This window comes from Alligator mississippiensis, chromosome 12 (genome assembly GCF_030867095.1).
Source record: "Alligator mississippiensis isolate rAllMis1 chromosome 12, rAllMis1, whole genome shotgun sequence".
NCBI classification, from domain to species: Eukaryota; Metazoa; Chordata; order Crocodylia; family Alligatoridae; genus Alligator; species Alligator mississippiensis.
In genome coordinates, this window is record NC_081835.1 from 66,154,726 (window position 1) to 66,174,085 (window position 19,360).

At 50.1% G+C, this 19,360-nt stretch overlaps 1 protein-coding gene across 3 annotated transcripts in view; it reads right to left on the reverse strand.

Moving 5' to 3' along the window:
* The window catches only part of NR6A1 (nuclear receptor subfamily 6 group A member 1), a 159,579-nt gene that overhangs the window by 44,020 nt on the left and 96,199 nt on the right, over positions 1-19,360 (reverse strand). The window contains exon 1 of one of the 3 annotated variants that reach the window (XM_014603012.3): positions 327-780. The exons of the other annotated variants lie outside the window; for them this stretch is intronic. Within the exon in view, the coding sequence (XP_014458498.1) occupies positions 327-342 (16 nt within the window). The 5' untranslated portion in view covers positions 343-780. Of the gene's footprint in view, positions 1-326; positions 781-19,360 lie in introns of those variants that run through there. 3 annotated transcript variants of the gene reach the window in all.

Below are 19,360 nucleotides of genomic sequence, written 5' to 3' on the forward strand. Positions count from 1 at the left end.
TAAGGCACAAAACAAACAGAATACTTTTCTTTCTTTCTTTTCTTTTTTTTTTTTAAATAAATCATCCCATCATCTGAGCTACAATCAAACGCTTAAGGGCTGTGCGGGAAACCAAAAGGCATCCAACCTACATTTTCTTGCCAAGCTTGCTTTATTTTTGAAACAAAGAAAACAGCTCTCCGGCCTTGCTGGCCGTCCCCAAACTGCACACAAAAAGCCACTGCCTTCTCCTGCTAACTCTCCTCCCCCGGAGGCTCCCGTTTGCTGCAAGCCCCCAAACTTTTCCTGAACGCTGAGAGAGGCTCCCCGGGCCGGGGCCGCGTTACCTTCCCATGCATCCATCTCATGCCTCTCCAAACGCGCCGGGAAGCTGCGTCGCAGCCATGAAGAGATCTGCTCGGAGCCAGTCCCCAGCCTGCCGGGAAACCTCCTGATCCCGATTGCCAATTTCTCCCTCTGCGCGGGGATACAGCAGTCGTCCTCGCAGGTCAGTTTACAAGCTGGTCATGTGATTAGAAAGTTCAAGCCCTAAGGTCACAACTCGCACGGACTCCGTTGATTGCCAAAGGTTATCTAAGTGGAACTGATAGCCTTATTTTCTTCGGTTCACAATGCTGCCTCACACGTCTCTCCGAACAAAATAGGGGACCGGTTCGCCCAAAACACCCCTTTGCCCTGACGTCAGTCCTGGAGACCTGACACCTGCGCTGACGACATCAAGCAGCTAGTGACCCGCAAGCGCGCATGCAGTAATGCGGACATGTTTCCGACACATCTCCTCTCTGTCGCCGTTATGAAACGGCCTGGCTGATGAAGGCCTGAAGGAAGAAACCTCCCGGAAACTGCTGTAGGTGGATTTACGACGATAGTCAATTTTTCCAGGAGAAAATGCAACATGCGGTGAGCAGCCTGAACGCGATTTAATCGTGGCCTGCACCGCTCGCCAATCGCGGTCACCGCAAGCACCCCAGGACCAACGGGGTTCAAATGAATCGGGCCTCCAGACACCTACTCTGAACAAAAGACGGTGCAAAAGTCAGCAAGGACAAGACATCAGTCAGAAAGCATGCCAACGCACCATATGTTACCTTCCAGACAGCGCGAGTCTTGCTTCATCCCCCCCCAAAACCCAACAGCTTTTAAGAAAGCATCGTGCCACTGCCTTGCCGGTCAGGGAGCCATTGGGTCAGCGCTGCGAGGGAGCGAGCGGCCCGCCGCCTGGACATTGCGCTGCAGAGCCGGGCAAGTCGGCTCCTTATGCTAATCGGCGGTGATGTCAGACATCAGAGGCTTTTTAATATTCAGTTAACAGGAACGTGACATAAAAATGCATGGAGAACGAACTGGCTCCAGCAAGCCCGGAGCACGTGGGGGGGAGTGACTCCAGTGCAGACCGTCCTCGGAGCAGGGACCCCCTTCCCTGCCCCAAACTCAGCCTTTTCTCTGGATCGGCTAAAACACGGCACCTCCCAAAACATCCCTCCCCCTCGTCACCGCGGGGACAGTGATTTATCGCGGGGCAGCAAATCTTTGCTAAGCTCTGCGCCGGTGACTCGCCCTGACCCACGGGGCCGGGAGCTCCCGCCCTAGGTCGTTTTACGGAGCCAGGCTCTGCAACTGGGGCGGAAAGCAGCACACGTTAGGGCAGGCGACAAACCCAGCTACCGCAGTCCCGCTAAAGCCATGCAAACAGCGGCACCGGGTGCCACTGCCGACCTGCAAGCGGAGCGAGGGATGTATAAACGTGCGCACTGACCGGGGGAAAACCACTGGGAGCAAGAGCAAAAGACAGGGCTCAAACAGGACCCGAGCGATCCTCTTCGCTCGGCGCTGGAAAAGTTATCAAAAACATCACAGGCAGACAAGGTTCTTTGGGTGAATCTGATATCTTTTATTAGACCAACTTCAAGAGTTGGAAAAACAATTATTAAGCAAGCTTTCGGGTTCAAAACCCCTCCGTCAGGCGAAGGACGTTCCAGCAGTTGGTGCGTGCTCTTCCTCCAAAACAGAAGCGTTTACAGAGAAGCTGTGAAAGCGTTCGCCTCGTGCTAGTCGTCGTAAGAGCTCTCTAGGTCATTTCCTGAGCTGTCACGACACACGTTTGAGAAAGCAACCAAGAAACCTGCAGGGTTTGAAAGCTTAAAGACAGCTCTAATCTTCTTGTTAGCAACCACATTTTGGTATGCTTAGGAAACTGTCTTTTTCTGTATGAATCACTACCAGAAAGAAACAGGTACGTTAACTCTCGTCCAAATTTCTTTCCTTCATTTAGCAGAAACTATGGCACGATAATAACCTCGCGCCTTTTTCGACTTGTTAGTATTATTCAAGTACGTAATACCAGTAAGGAACGGTCAACCCTTCTTTGCAAATAGGCCCTTTAGGGGGAACAAATGCAAGATGCGCTTACCCCACCGACACGCCCACGCCCACGCCGCCGCAGCGGGGACAGCCGTCGACCAGAGCACAACGTACAATGCAGCGAAGGGAAAGTTTTGGCCCAGGACTTGAGGACAACCCTCCCTCACGCAAAACACAGAGATCTTTAGTGCCTGAGCACTGCGGACAGAAATTTAGCAGCTTACGGTCTCATCCGAAAGAGCTGCAAACAGCGAGCTCCATGCAATCCCACTTACACACCCCAGACGTTTAAAAAGACCCTGCCCGAATCGAGCCTGTGTTTCCAGAGAATCGGGTTATTCCAAATGTAGCGCCTGTCCCCCAAAGCTCGATCGGAGTGACAGGGTACAGAAACTTCCAGAAGCGTCACGGGCAACGTTTCAAACGTTTCTGTGCCCTTCCTATTCGTTTCCAGGCGCAGAGGAACTGCCGGGCAGACACACGGCCCGTTCAGCGCTCCCCCGCCGAGAGGGGCCAGGACCACGTGTTTAAGAAGGTGCTGCAAGAAACCCCCCGGCCGGCAGACGTGGGCCGGCGTGCCTGAACCCACCGTCTCTTCCCCACACACAGAAATGGGGTTGGGCCCTGAGGCACGAGGTTTCAAGTACTCCCAAGAGCATTTAGCTGGAGTTGCTGTCACTCGGGACATTTGCATCTGTGCAGAAGTGGGCTTCTCTTCCGAGTCTTGGCCGCACCGCTATTCTGAGCCCCGGTCCAACCGCACCATGGCCACGTGAGCAACCCTGCATCCCTTTGATGTTTTCCAGCTTGCAGTGCCACGAGGCAGGGAAGACAGACTCCGGACCTCCCTTCTCTGGATCCTTTCCCTCTGACTTGTCTCCTTTAACACGTAAAAGTCCCAATCTTTTTACCTTCTTCCCAAGACTTTTTTTTTCCCCGGGCACCTGGTCATTTGCTGGCCCTGCCTCTGCCACTCCTGACCCCGCAATATCTTGTTTGAGGAGGGGTTATCAGTACTGCAGAAAATGACTCTGATGAGGATGAACTATTGGTTTCTCTAATGGCATCATGATGTTTTCTATACTGTGCACTATTCCTCTATGCATCCTAAGAACGCATTTACTTTTTCTACTGTAGCGGCACATTGATCTGCCCACAATGACACTCCTCTCCTGCTAAATTTGCTGCCCAGCAGCACGCTACCGCAACAGCCCAAGAGAACAAAAACCAACCACATTTAAAGAAAAGGTGTGGGCGTTGCAGTCACACGTTCCTGTTCCTATTCTGTACAAAAGATCATCTTTACACAGTGCTCCTCACTGACACAGAAGGACCAAACCCCCCGTCCACTTCGCTCGCTGACAAGGTATCTGAAGAGCATCCGAGACGCACAAAATACACTGATTTTGTATTTGAATTAGGAAGGGATCAGTACAAAGAGCACACAAGCCCTCCACAAGTGCTGCCTCAACAGGGACGTTTGCTACTGCCAAAGAAAGGAGCCTAAAGGTCACTGATCTCATTTCCTTGCAATTATTTCAGCAGTCCGAATCACGACCGTCCTCCTCGATCTGACCATATTGATGGAATCAATCAAAACCCAGTTAATGGTTTTAACCAATATACTTAACCAAATTAAAATAGGATTTCCAAGCAAGGCGCATGACAAGTGCCATGGACAGGGCCAAATAAACCAGCTCACGTCCTTCCCGGAGCTGCCGCTCCTTTTGTTTCGCAAATCCCAAATTCACACGTCAGCCAAAACCCGCCACAGTTGTGCTGCCACGCTGCTTCTGTGGTCCCGGGCGGCTCGGTCGTGCCTCTGACATTTAAGCACAGCCAAGTTTCTTTCCTCTGAAACCGCTGAACAAGTGCGGACTTGGATTTAGCAAGAGAGTTTGAGCACAGACCCATGTGCTTGCTTACTATCAACCTCCTAACAGCGACTGGAAGATGAACAAGAACAACAAATACAGTTCTGCAAAAAACACCTGCAGAGAAAGGACGAACAGCAGGTGCTGGGCACGGGAGGGCTGGGTCCAGCTCAGCAGCATCCTGCTCCGCCTTCTGCTTGCAGGCGCGTGCTGGAAGGAGCTCGACGTGGACACGCAGCATTTCAGGAGGAAGGCAAAAAAGGGTGCCGTGTAACCAGCAGCAGCGGACCAGGCCGTGTGATTAAGTGCATCTCCAGCATTAGGGAAGCTGCTTTTGGCCCCTAAGCAACACACCCTGTCACGTATTAAAACGGCCGCTACTGACTCGAGTGCGTGAGTTCCCAGCCATGCGGCCAAGGCCCACGACTCTGCATCCCCATCACCCAGTTCAGAGAGCAGCCCAAACACAAGCCGCGAGTGCAAACAGGTGACACATTGCCCTCGAGGGGAGATGCAAATAGTGGTAAAGGATAATCGCAACACAAAAGATCAAAGAGACAAGCGACGGCATGCCCAATGCCAACCGGGCACCGCACAGCGCTGGCACAAATCAGTCCCACAGACAGCGATCTCCAGGGAGGGGTGGCAGCACCGTTGCCAGAATGGCTCTGGACCAGCGGTTTTCAACCTTTTTACATTTGCGTAGCCCTTCGGAGATTTCAAATGGGGTGCAGACCCCTTTGAATGGGAAGTGTGTGTGTTCATGGCACTTCTGATTGCTCGTAGTCATCTTCCGCAGGTTGAAAACCACTGCTGTCGGACAACGCTGGCTGCAGCCCTAGGGAGGAAGGGCCAGCGACGGCAGGGGAATGAGGATGCACTCGATGGGACCGGGGGGGTTGTCTCTCTCCCTCTCCAATTTCTGTTTCTCTCTGGCACAGGAAGGCTGGGCCAGTTTGACTAACCTCCTTCCCCAGGGTTAGCAGCAGTGCACAGCTCCCCTACAGCAGGCCTGAGGGCAGATCTGCCAGCACCAGACTGGTGAGCTGCTGACTGGGGGCAATGGGGAGTGAGGAGATGCCAGATGGCGACACTTCTCTGCCCTGAGCCGGCTCTCCTGGACACGCTCTGCCGACACAGTGCCGTGGCCGGCAGCTTCGGACATCCCGAGTCTCTACTGCCGTGACTGACCATCCCGTGCCTGCAGTGCTAGCCGCCCCGACCGGCCACTGCTCCTTGGCCGAGCCCCAGTGGCAGTCCCACGAGTGAACCCACGCCAGGAAACGTTCGAGGAGGATTGTCTGCCTGATCTCAGCAGCCTTCTTCTCACTGGCGTGCAAAGCTGCCGCTTAACTTGGAGACGGTGTTGGCGGGAGCCTGCTTGCATCTGTCATCACAAAGATCACGATGCTTCCCGATGCGTGCTCCATGCTGCTTCGCAGTGGTTTGCCGTCAGCGGTGACTCACACAAACGAGCCGAAGGGAACACATCGGAGGAGCAGTGGGACTCCACGCTCCCACTGCCTTCTGGTAGGTAGCCGACAGCACGTGGCCTGAAAAGCCCCAGCACGAACACGGCACCGCAGGGCAGAGCAGCACTAGCCGCCTGGCCAGAAAGCTGAGCCCTCGCTTCGAAACAAGGTGCCACGTGGGCACAACGAGCTGAAGCAGAGCAGCTCAATCACAGGATAAGGATCCAACAGCAAAGTGCACCCATTCCTCGAGAGGAGCAGCACGTCCTGCATCCAGGCAGGGGCTGGGCTAAACAACCCTGAGGTCCTTTCCAGCCCTAGCACGCTACATACTGCTTGCCCAACAGCTGTATGCATCATCCAATGCAATTCAAAAACCCCAGTGTAGACCCTGGGAGAAGCAGAACCGGCCAGGGAAGACTTACTCAAAATCTTTTCCTCTGCACGCGTGTGCGCACATCCTGCTTCGCTCCAACCACGTTCCTCGCACTAGTAACATCAGATCCCCTTTGCTGCGCAACTCAAGGCCAGAACGGGCCAGGCAGCGTGCAAGAAGAGCAGCCATGAGGGGAGATTTATTCTATTAACTGGGCCAAACCCCTGGAAGTCGGGTGTGGGGAATGGCAAAGGTCTGACTGGTTCCTGTGTTACCTTGCTGTTGCAGCCAGTGCCAATCCTTGGAGGAAAACACGTGGCCCTCGCTATGTTAACAGACTGCCAGAACTGCAGTGTCGCCAGCTGTAACGGCAAAAGCCGTGCGGCTTCAGATCTGGTCTAGTGACGACCCTACACCCAACCCATTTGTTGCCCTGACAGCACAGTCATAACCTGGCGGCGGGGGGAAAGCCCTGGTAGTTGTTCCAGCGTCTAGGGTAGGTCGGGAAGAATTCCAGCGAGACCCCGGACAGACGAAGCCGTCCTACACCTCTTCAGGCATCCCACTCGCACGTCTCCTCCCCCTCGTTTCTCTCTCGCTTTAGCAACAGGATGTACCGCATAGAGGCAGATTGATTTTGGCAATAGCTTAACCGGCTAGTATGACTGTAGCAGGGAGGAATAGCAAATATGCCCTCCCCTTGCACACTATTATAAATGCCATCGAACTTCACACTGCCGCCACACTGTAAAGCCGAAACCAGCTGCACTGGGTAGCAGTCAGCCTCGTGGCAATCTTGCGTGCAGCGCCTGTCATCGCGCTGACAGCGCAGTCATTTGTCTGCAGGTAAAAGAAAGGGCAGGAGGAAAACGCGGGCTTTTGTTGTAATGCTGCAGCGGAAGATGACAACGTGCGAGGAAGTCGGAGACGGGACTGGACAGATCGCAGGCTCTGAAGGCGGCAGGAGGAAATTCGAGCAGGCGTGGAGCGGTGCAGAGGGATCGAGGTGGCCGGGGGAACCTGGGCCTCTCTCATTCCTGTGCACGTGGTGCCGCCGGCTCAGAGGTGGAGGGCGTGTGTCCACACAAACGCCCCATTTGATTCTGACACCACCAACGCTGGTCTTCTCTGCCTGCCTCCCTTATCGGGAAAAGATGCCCCTGGGTGGCTGCAAAAATAATAGGGACATGCCCACGCAGATAAAACGGATTAACCAAGGGGAAATTACTTTTATTTAGTCACTTCAAATTCATTTGTTCTTTCTAATATGCTTTTTTAAAGAGACTCCTGTCTCTAGCACTTGTACTGGATATTATTTGTTACAGCCATAAAAATATTTTCAGATGCAAATGAAATGTTCTTATAGTTTTTATCTCTTAGAGATTCATCATTCTTGTCTCTTTAATCAGGCACTGGGTAGAGCTGACAAAATGAGTCACAAACTCAAATGCAGACAACTGCAATGCAGCCCTGCATGGCACAAATGGTCCGCTGCCCTCCAACGCCCGTAAGGGAAAGGGCCGACAGCCCAACCAAAGTTTTTAAGCAACCTGGTTTTTTCCCAGCAAAAGTACTGTGAGCCTGGCCCCAGATCAAGGCACTCGTGTCGCTGCAAACAATAGCAGCCAGGCTACTAATGATATTTCAGGCTCAAACTATTTGCCCATCTGGTGTGAAACAAGCTGATGGCAGAGGCAGGCAGAGCTGCGGAGAACATTTTCCTTCTCTCGCAGTGCAGACAGCTGATGAGAAGTGGCGTGCGGCGTGCCCAGCACCATCCACTCGCTCAGGAGGAGGAAGGGGCCAAGGACACCCCTCTGGATCGCCAGTTTTACTCAAGTGCATTAACAAAAACTATCAAAACCGAGGCGTTTCTAGTGTTCGGGCAACAGAAACTTCTCAGCTCTTCAAGCGCAGCCTACCATCCATCTCCACCTGGGCAGCAACGTCTAGAGCCAGCACACTTCAGACGAGTCCACACTGAGTGCATCTTTGCACTTGCTATGAAAAGTGCACTTTGCATCCAGGCAGTACCAGCTCGCCCTGCGAGGCGCAGCGACCAGGCTGCTAACACAGCATAAGAACCTACTTTAGGAGATAGAGAGGGCTCTTGCCCTTTTCCTGTCCTTTTTAACTTTGCACAGACAGCAAAACGCAAGCTGTAGGCAGAACAAAACCTCAGCCCCTCAGACTGCTCTTCTCCTTCAGAAGACACGGTGTTCGACTGACACCAAGAAAGCCCTTCTCACTATCTAGTGTCTTTTGAGAAGAAGAGTCTTAGTTTCAGGGGCTGCTTATATGGCAGTGCAGCCTGACTTTCAGCAACACTTCTCAATTCAGAGCAAAGATTTAAAGTCAGCTTAATGAGACTCTGCGATTATAACTGTGCAATAACTTTGCAATCGCGTGTTTAACAAAAGACAAACACGGGCTCATACCAGGGAATTTAATTTACAGATGGCGGTAGGTTTGTGTTACTTGTCAGGTATTTTTAGTGCCTTCATTTCTTTTAGTTTTGTGACTGGGTTCCGGAAAAATTAAGAAAAACCAACAGTTTAAAAAGAAAATGCTTAGCCAAGTGGGAGCTGGCTTTCCACTGCTAGCTTCAAACACAGAAGCAATCAATTTGGATGATTCCAGAGTTAAAATGTTTTCAGAGCATTTGTGTAGCATCTGATGTAGGACATTTGCCCTCTCTTAGGTAAAGACAAAATGGTTAGCGCTACGCCTGGCATCAAATACTCCATGCTCAAGTAACTAGGAAGTACTTTAAAAGCCTCATAAATGTTCATATGATGGTATGTTTGCTGTCTGATACCTTTAACATATGTCATGTGAAAGACTTAACTTACTTTTTTAATCACAAAGTATGAGTCTGTAGTAAGCCCCAATAGTCAAAACCGTGCAACTCAAAAGCCCCGGAGCTCCCCATTTTAGAACCAGCTCCACTGAATTAGTCCCTAACTCCTCCCTGCCCACCACTCATTTCATAATCCTTCGGGGCACTAATGAAGCTTTGCTCATTTTCATGACAATGTGGTACACTGCTATGCAGCCAGGGGCTAAGGCACAAACCCCTTTGTGAAGTGAATGGAGCCAGGGGTTGTGGATTACAATACCAAGAAGGTTTGAATGTTTAAGGCAACTTCAACTGTGAATGGGATCCACACAATTCTTCTTATATTTTCTGAGAGAGAGAAAAGTAGGGCCGGGAAGGTGTTACCAGTAAATTCTGGATTGTTTTATCCACAGGAAACAAATTCTATAAAAGAAACAACCGCCTCTTGACTTTGCTTTTTTGGGGGTTTTTTGTTACCTCTAGCATAAAGCTTGATTAGCAGCATCTCAACTTTAACACAGCAGAAAAGGCAATGGAGGAGGGGTACAGAGACCCGGGGGTCCCAGCACTCCCAGGAGGGGCTGAGGTCTGTGCTGCAACACATCCGAAGCAGATGTTTCTCCTGTGAGCGTAGTACGTGTGTAAAGACCTGTGCGCAATGGGGGCACGTTCATAGGATGGTCGCAGGATGAACGACCATGTACATCTCAGGCAATGCGTGGTCCAGGAGTTGTGTCCCAGGAACGAGTCTCACTTACCCAGGGACTGGGAGTGTGTGCAACACACACAGACAGGTTGCAGACTGCTAATTGCTTCAATCACAGGTACAGTAAAAACTCAAAATCCAATCAAATGACTGCTTCTGGAACAAGAGTAATGTTACACATTCAAAGGAGTAGGGCAAAATATACTGAGAAGAGAGGTAAATCGTTAACACGCATTACAAAGAGGAAAATGTAGTACAAGATCTTTCAAGGAAGGTCACCATTCATCCCAGCCTGCAGGCCACAGACCCTAGCAATTCTTGCACGGACACAACTGTAAGGACAAGCCAAACTGCTCCCTTTTGGCTCAGACATCTGTAGGACCTTGACTTGGGCCAATGAAGAGCACAATTATTTATTAAATCTAAAAGTAAATGTTAATCTGGTGATCACATCACACCCCATGTCACTTCCTTTTAAAAGGGCCTCGTCTAGTACTTATTTGGTATTTCCAGTAGCGTTAGCATATTTAAAGCCCAATTTCAACTTGCAAGAGTGCCGTGTTATACTAAGCAGCAAGATGTATTCGGTAATCTCTCTCACTGTACCAGCTATATTACCAAAAAAAGACTCCATTCTTGCATATTCATGAACCACCACAGTACAACGCTACAGTGCTCCTTGTTATACTAAACTACTGGCAACCCGGTCAGACTAGAGTTTATAAACTCATCGATTTATGTTTCGGTTACAAGTCGCATCAACAACTACTTAGGAAGCTGGCACGTTCATCTGACGTTGTGAAAAACAGTTTAGTCCTATTAAATGGGTACAGCGTGTCCACTGTGTTCCCTTCCCTCGTTCCTTATGTACGCTGACATTTAAAAAGACTATTGTTTTTTAGTTTAAAAAACATTTACAAAACCTGTGGAAAGATCTATAAAGAATGTTAAAGAAGCATCGGTTTGGTTTAGAAAAAACCCAGGGTAGCAGTTGATGTGATAACTACTCTGCCCTTCACTCTTTTGTGCATTTGGTAGTTCATTTGGTAAAAGCTCACGCTGGGTGAGTGAAGTTAAGACTTTTCCTTCTTATCACTGGTTGGATGGGTCTGGTGCAAAACAGGGCTCCATACTGCCCAGCATCCCAATGTGTTTGGGTACTGAATTGTGCAGCCCAATCAATTGAATAGATTGCAGTAAATGTGAAAGGTTCGGTGCAGCTGGTTTGACCAGGGACAACTAGGGAGGCTATCTCCATATAAAAGATGCAAGGCAGGGGGAGGGTAAGGGCTCCTTGGAGAGGTTACCCTCAGAGGAAAGGCCGGGAACAAATGGAGGTTTTGGAAGAGTATATGGTTTTACTGCCTCAGTGGGTGAGCACAAGAAAAGGGAATTGCAGGGGGAAAGCCATACACTGCCACAAACAGGCAATCGAGTTTTCTTCCAGTCCCTTAGCAAAAGGGACTTTGCTTCAGAGCCAGCCAGATGTTTCTAGAGACAGCCCTGATTCCTGACTTTCAATACTCTGTCTCCATCTACTTTGTAGTTAAAAGAAGGGTTCAAACCCAGGAAACATGGTTTCAGGTCACCCTAAAAATATTCTGAAGCCAGATCTTAATCTCCAATAAAAACCATGCTCCTGGGGAGCTCCGAGGGCCGTCAGCTCCGTGCTCACCTTTGCGTGCAGCGCGCTACGCAGCAAAGCCGACACGCACCAAGCAGTCCCGGCTGAATCGCACCCGAGGTCCTGTGCTCTCTTTAGACATTAATGCAATCATTTAGCTTCCCTAACACGGCCGATTACCAGGCACAGAATCGCCGACTGAAGCACACGGGCTTTTGGAAGGGGAAGGAGCAAGGCCGTCACAACTCTGGTGTAGCACGTTCCCTGCTAATGGACTCTACGAGCTCAGAGATGCATGTAAATTAACAGAGAAACCTCGTCAGCCAGAACGGAGCTGCAGGCACCTCTGGGGTGAAGCACGACAAATGTGTGATAGGGGATGGGGGGGAGCCTGGGGCAGGAAGCGAAGAGCCCGCTCCGTGTTGGGAGCTGCGGGGGCAAACCTGCGACTTTCCATGTTGAAACGGCAAAACCGAAGAGCAGGAAGCGGCACTCTCGGGTCTCTTGCGTAACTAACTTCTTTAAGTGCAACCATATTGATTACACTTGGCTGGCTGCTCTCGCCGGTATTTTTACTGCTGGCCTGTCTATTATCGTGAACGTAGCCCTTGAGGATTTCTCCCGCACAGCCAGCTGTGTAAGTAAAAAGCCAGGACTGGTGCCTCCAGCGGAGGAGCAGTCAAAACACTTTTGAGCTCGGCCCCTTTCCTTCAGCTGCGATCCAAAACCGCAGAAGACAAAGGTTAGTGCATGCACGGAGAGAAAGAAAGCAGCTAGAAAGGCAAAGGCAGGAGCTGTACCAAACAGGCAGGCATACACACTCGCTCCGCTGCTTCAGATGATAAAAGGTGCGGGGAGGGATCCCCGGTGAAGTTACACTGCCTGCAAAAGGCAACCTACACGTGCTCGTGCGGGAGGGGGAAGAAACAGCAATTCGAACCATCAGACACAATCACAAGGAAATCCCCTCCGGCTACGGGACACTAGTTTGCATCCCAATAGATGCTTCTGTAAAAACCCAAAACATAAGTCCCGCTGACTGCAGCGGTCCAGGGTCAGGACAGCGTTACCTGGACGTCTCTTTTCCAGTTGTGCTGTGCAGGGATCTGCACGCGCTGCTCGGAGGAGCGAAGCCTGGCGGAGGGAGCTCCGGTTTCATCTGTCTCTATAGGCCGGTCCGAGGGGGATGCCAAGTGCCTGCACGCACACCGCCAGCCGCACATGCTGGCTCCCAGGATGCACCGTTCGTCACAGGAAGGGGGCCAGCGTGGGAGCCAAATGAAAACCAGATTTCGGACATTAAGCGACAGCTGGAGTAACCTGCCCCGTGCTCTGCGCTCGCTCAGAGGGCAGACACGGGATGACACTGCTAGTCTCCATGCCGCAGGAATGCATATTGTTTGTGCGACCGGCACACTCAGCTGCAAGGAGGCGTTCGAGAGAGGGAGCGCGCCTGTCTGGCCTTTCGCACACGTCCACGCTACCCAGAAACGGGCCAGCCAGCTCGGCTTCGCCGCCACCGAGGAAGGAGGGCACGTAGCGTGTCTGACGAGAGGCGGGAACGTGTTACAGGAAGGTGGGGCAGGGACACGGGGCTCCACGGAGAGAAAGCAGAGCCCCTGGGATACAGGGCAGTGCAAGGGGAAACGGCAGTTTGGCGCAAGGCTGAAGCCTCGTGTTTGCACACAGCCTGGCCTGCGAGCCACGTTTCCGGTAGAAGCGGCGAGCGCCGGGGGTCGAGGAGAAGGAATTCCCGAATATGCCGCTCACCACGCAGCTTTGAGAGAGTAACCGCCTCCTTACGCGTAAACCTCCTCGTCTCTCAGGCACAGACTGGGAGTTTGGCACTGGTTTTTGGTTCGTTCTGCACACGTCGTCAGGACACGGAGCAGACCATACCCTTCTGGAGCAGACGTGTATTTAGGTTAATCTTTCTCGCCTGACAGACGGCGGTGCTGGCACATAAAATGCTAGCGCACCGGTTCTGGAAGTCCCCCTCCCTGCCCGCAATACGGGGGGGACGTGCACACGGCCGCGGCACGTTCAGGACCTGTCGCATGAATGAGATATAAATATGATTTGCTTAGACTGAGATACTTGCCGCAAATGCGAAGCCGGTTAAAACATCAAGCATCTCACGAGATTTTAGGCCGAATGCTCCGCTTCAGAGAAGAGTTGAGACGAGTCTACAGATAATCCAAGGCTTTCAAACACACACCATGGGACCACACTACCCTGCGCACCTTTGCAGAGAACAAGTGTTCCTACATGCAATGATGCACCGCAGTTTGCGGTGGGTATCCTTGCGCAGAGTTAATGCTTAAGACACCGATTCAATTAACTGAATGACAGGTCCCACTGTAACCTATTAGAAAATACTTAAAACCTTAACATTTACCCTTCTGTCCTTCCCTCCCTCCAAATGCAGGCAGCAGAGGTGATTTAAACCCCAGCTCCTTTGCTGGGCAGCAGCTCACCAACTAACCCAGAGCAGTGGGCATCTATGTACCCTGTGCAGAGATACCCCGGGTGATCTGTGTGCATACCAGCAGCGGTACAGCTGCATTACTGCAGCAAGGTATCCAAGGCAATCCACTTTGCTGCGAAGTGATGCTGTCAGTCCCAGCTCTACCATGCACAGAGCCAGCTTGAGGTATCTGCACAGCACTGTCTTGCACCATATGATACAATGAGGGTGTCCAAATGTGGGTGCAAAGAGCAGAGCATCCTCCCTACCCATGGGTGAGCTAGTGACTGTACCTTCCCGGAAGGGAGACAGGAGAGGGGAGCACACCTGGATGTTTCTACATTTCAATCCCCAGCCTGCTCGCAAGGACAGAAGAGAAGGATGGTCTGATGGATGGTGCGAGACCCGAGGGGAGATTTATGCGAGTCCCTGCTTTACAACACATGCAGCCATCTCCAGGCAGAGAGAAATCTCTGCGGTGTATTAGAGAGGAGGACGAAATGCAATAAAACCTATACATTTTAAGATTTATATTTAATTAAGAAAATGAGATAGCCCAAGGGCTTCCCCAACCTCAGCCTGGCCTCCCCTCGCAGAAGAATCAGGGAGACGCACGTCCAAAACAAACAAAATTAATCTGCTAGCCAGAAAACACTGCAGGCGACGAACAAACGCACATGGTAAAAAAAAGTGAGGTACTTCTCCCACTGGGCTCCTCTCAGATATATATGCAGCACCCTAACGGTGAATTTTGTGGGCACCCAGGGTTTAAATGCATTCTGACTCTGGTGCATACAATGTCCTCTACTTCCCGTCAGCACATCTGGAACCACTGAAGTGCTAAACTTGGGGAAATAATTCGGTTTCACTACAGCTTGTATGGTCCAGAATCTGCACATTTGAGGAGGAAGTACTGAACAGCAGAGGGCACCATCCTACAGACTGACGGGGAACATCATTAACGAACCACACGCAGGAAGAACGAACGTGAAACAATAAGTCTGCTACCCTCTGGGACCGCAGTGATGCCTAATGCAGCAAGCACAACACTGAAGGCAGGTGCAGAGTCTGCAGTGTGGGGGGGTTGCGTCTTCCTGATTCTTCTGCGTGGGGAGGCCAGGCTGAGGTTGGGGAAGCCCTTGGGTTATCTCATTTTCTTAATTAAAGCTTAGCGGTGATCAGAACGATGAAATCTCAGACTCAGAAGCAGAGTGAACGCCTCGTCAGGGCATTAATGACAGTTTGTGTTCGTCCAGCATCATGGGAGGAGGACAGCACAGGTCACAGACCTCAGCAGCCCGGGAAGCAGTCACCTTCGTTACCCGCTCCGTACAGGAGAAAAACTCAAAGGTGAATGACTCGTCCAAGTGCAACGAGGCTGTGGCACACCACAAATAGGAACCAGATCTCCCGACTCCCAGGCCTCTGCTCTAATGACAGGCCAGTGAAAGCTCCACAACACGCAGAGTTTCCACGTAGGCAGATGGCTTGTTTTTTGACATCCTGGTTCCAGCTGCCGGTCTGCTACCTCTGGAGAGAGCCACGGTCCTGGCAACAGCAGCAAAACTTGGGCAGCACGCCGCAACCCTGGAGTGGAGGGGCTTTTAAATGCAAGTAAGCAGCATGAAAGAGTATACCAAGACCTAAAATAAACTCCTAGAGGCGCATGCGTGGAAAAATAGTAGCCCTTACTACACTGCCATATTTGCAAACGATTATATATACACCAACAGTGCTCTGCTATGAAGCATCACTGGTGGTTAAACAGTTTACTTTCTAGGCTACTGACAACAAGAACTAGTTTCAAATCCTCATGAATTCTGTCTTCGAAAAGTTACATATTCCAGCAAACTTAATTTCTCTCTCTACAACTCATGTTATCCCACAATTTCCTTTCGTAATACATATATCTACGTGTATGTGTGTACATACCCCCTCCCGTAAGTTTATTAGGGATAATTACTAGTGTCAGGCTTGGTCACACTTCATGCTGAGACGGATCACAGCATCCTCCTGGACTTGTTGGCAGTATCAACCAGAGGTTCAGAAATACTATCTCCTGCCACAGTCTGCATTACCCAAAGTTTATCAGCTTATCCTGGCACCAACTTCGGACGGGGTCACACCTCACGTAACTGGACTCTGGATCTCAACTTCTTACTAACAAATAAACCAAAAAAGGAAAAAAAGAAAGAGGAAAGTAATCTGGACTTGTAAATCTGTAATGAGAAATCCACGACCCAGATAAGAAAACATGACTTGATAGCAGGACAAGTCGCAAGGTAAAGATAGCTGGTGAATCCTGTGTGGGCCACGCGATACCAGTCATGTGGGGTTATTCAGTTGAATCGAGCATGACTTTAAGGACCAGAAAAGAAAACTGAGAAGAGGCAACACAGGTGGCTCCAGAAACTGCTATGTCGATATGCACGAGCAAAGACTTGGGGTGAATGAATGGCAAGCGGAGACCAATCAACGGGTGGACTAACGATACAGAAAGGAGCTTTTGGATGGTATGGGATTTGGAGCTTTTGGACAGCACGGGATATGGAGCATTTTGGGCAAGAGCCTCCTCTTTGAAGGAAATGGTTTCCCCTGAAGCAGAATGGGTGCTGACTTCTTAGGTTCAAAAGCTAACCAAGCCTGTTAGGCAAGCTTTCAAATCAGGTGTAGAAGAGGAAGAAAAGCTTCTGCTTAACTCAAGCTAGTCTGGCAGGTACTTCAAATGCATACAGTAAGACAGGAGGCAAAGCTCCTTCTGAAACAAGGAAAGACCATCAAGAAGAGGAGAGAATTAGACACACTTGAATGTCTCTGTGCAATGCTAAGCGAAAGGAAGACAAGGCAGAAGAACCTGAAGTGTTACTAAGTGGTGCAGGGGACAAACGGAGCCCGACAGAAAGAGACTCTTACTGCAGATGTCAGAATGGATGGGTACAACACATGCAGGAGAGGGAGAAAACAACAAGGCAAAAGAGTAGTTTAGGCTAAAGTGTTTGTCATACCGTGGAAGAACAATGTGGATTTGAGTTCTTAATCCAAGAACACGTGCGATGAGGTGCGTCCTTCCGTGTTGTTGTATTGCTTGTTTTGCAGTTGGGGAAGGACGAAACGCAAGAACACGCAAGTGGATGCTGAACTCCTGTGGGTGTGAACGACAGCAGCATCCCCTGCCACGGGACTTGGCAACGGTGAGAAATACCCTGAACCTCCTCACATGCTGCTCAACCCACGAGGCCAACTCAACCCTCCCCTCCCCCAGGCACCACATTCAAGAATGGCCTTAATTACAAAAACAGCTGGCGCGCTATATGCAAAAGAGCAAAACCAAATATCCAAAGAAGCTCCTACATTATGGAGAAGGTAGTTTGATGCTCTGTATCATAAACTACTGAAACCTGTACAGCAGCCTATTGATCCACTGGATTTACTGATGGATCTTCAGCAATCCACGGAGCTGGACACCTGCCTCGTCGTTCTGGGATGGATTTTCCCAGGAGGAAGAGAGTCTTCCCTTGGGTTTTGCCCCCAAAAGGCATAATGCAGCCTAACGTTTCCACCACCAGTTCGTAGGATGGGGAATTTGTCTATAACCACTTGGGATGTACAAAATACAGAAAAGAGAGGCTTTGAGTTGTAGTCACAGCATCTGCACCGTATTTTACATACTTTTGAGGATTTGGGGAGAAAGGACAACAGAGGTACTCAAGCAATATGGAGGTGCTCTTGTTTTTCATAAGAAGGGGGTTGCAAAGGAGAGAGGACCGTTCTGCATGTGCCAGCACCGACGGAGATTTCCCACCGCTCCCCTGCTAGCGGCTCTACCTCCAGCCAAAAACACCACCAGGGAAAGGACAGAGAGCAATCTAGTGGCGGGAGGGAAGAACAGTGGCAGGATGCTGGGCTTTATTCTCAGTTCTGCCATAGACAGCTTGGTTTGAACGCTGGCAATTCATCACCTCGCCACCCCTCAGTTTATCCTTCTGTAAACTGTGAAAAACTTTACTTCACAGGGTGCTGTCAAGCTTAACTGAAGCTGTAAAATCCTGGGACCCACGGAAAAAGGTCTGTTAGAAATGCAGAGCATACTTAATACTGGGGGCACGGTGACGAAACAGCAGGAAAAGATGGGGATACAACATCAAATAAACCGTCTATTGTGGTAATGACTCCATCAACAGACATGCTGACACAGGTCAGACAGGTGCCAGGAGAGTAACGCTGGCATGGAGAGAATATGGTACAAGAAAGCGGAGCCTGAACTCTGAACATGAACTTTCAAGAGCTCTTACTCTTTGGCCAGCAAGGTGCCAGGCATCCAGTTTTATAGGTGCAGACTGGGTTCCCTGCGAGAGGTGCCCCATCATGTCCAACCTCTACAACAGGCCGGGGGGACGCACACCACTCCATAACACCACGCACACTGCTCTTCACAGGAAGTCATTAATCTCTTCCTGCCGTACACCACACTCCTGTCTGTCAACGTTTAAGTGATGTCTGAGTGGACAACAACACCGAGGCGGTGGAGAAACACAACTGAAGATCAAATAGATGGGATAAAGATCCTGTTTTTAAATGCAAGTCTTCAGAATGGGAGAACGAGGAATCAGACGATGAAGAAAAATCCTGGGGTGTTTCATGATGCATCTATGGGTGCCACGGGGCAGGAGCAAAACTTCTGGCTGTGGAGTGGGAGAGCATCAAGGCCACTGGAAGGCACTTTTGCACCTTCACTCACATTTTGCTAGTTATAGTGCACAGACTTTGGATACAGCAAGAGTCGAGGCCTAAAACAACAACACTTCCGCCCTCCTTCTGTCAAATTAGATGTTAGTCACTCCCTCTGCCAAACAGAGCCACGTCTCGGGTTTCCCAAAGCTGCCACGGTGGCGGCAGCGTCCATTCCTGGTCAAAGCACGCGATGCCCCTAATTAAGATGCACATCAGTGCAAGGAAGAGTTCATTCTCCCCAAACCACTTCAGCGAACCGCACTTCTCTCCGTCTCCTCTTGTGCAACTGTCCAGGGTAAACCGTTCACATCCGTATTAATAATACACGGCAAGATGGCCACCCAAACAGAACGCTGCCTTTTGATGAAAAAGCCCCTGATCATAAATATACATGCTTGAAGACAATTAGCTTCCCAAGGAAAGTATACTCAACATTTCTTTCAAGAGTAATCAAATTATGTTAAATCAAACCTCATAATTTAAATCATGCCATTGGTCAGCTCCTGTTTGTTTTCTCTGCACCCTCATTTTTGCTCTAGATCTGTCACTTTACATTAACACCTTTCCTACTCACTGCCTACAGAAATAACAGCCTTCGACGTGCCTGCACAATCCATTTGTCCTGCTCTAATTACTTTTTGACATAGCCTCTTTTGCTGTTATCTTGCCTTTTCTGACCTCTGTATATATTAAAGCCATTTACAGCAATCTTTAAATCCTATCCTGATATGGATGTTGTATACAATGCCATTGATGCAGAAGGCATTACTATATGGTAGATCAAACATTTATGCTATGTTAATGGGATATTATATTTGGGAGAAAACTGTATATTCATCGTGATTACAAGCCACTGTCTTTAAACAGAATTTTCTCAAGACTAAACGGAAGTTCACAGTTACGTTCCCAA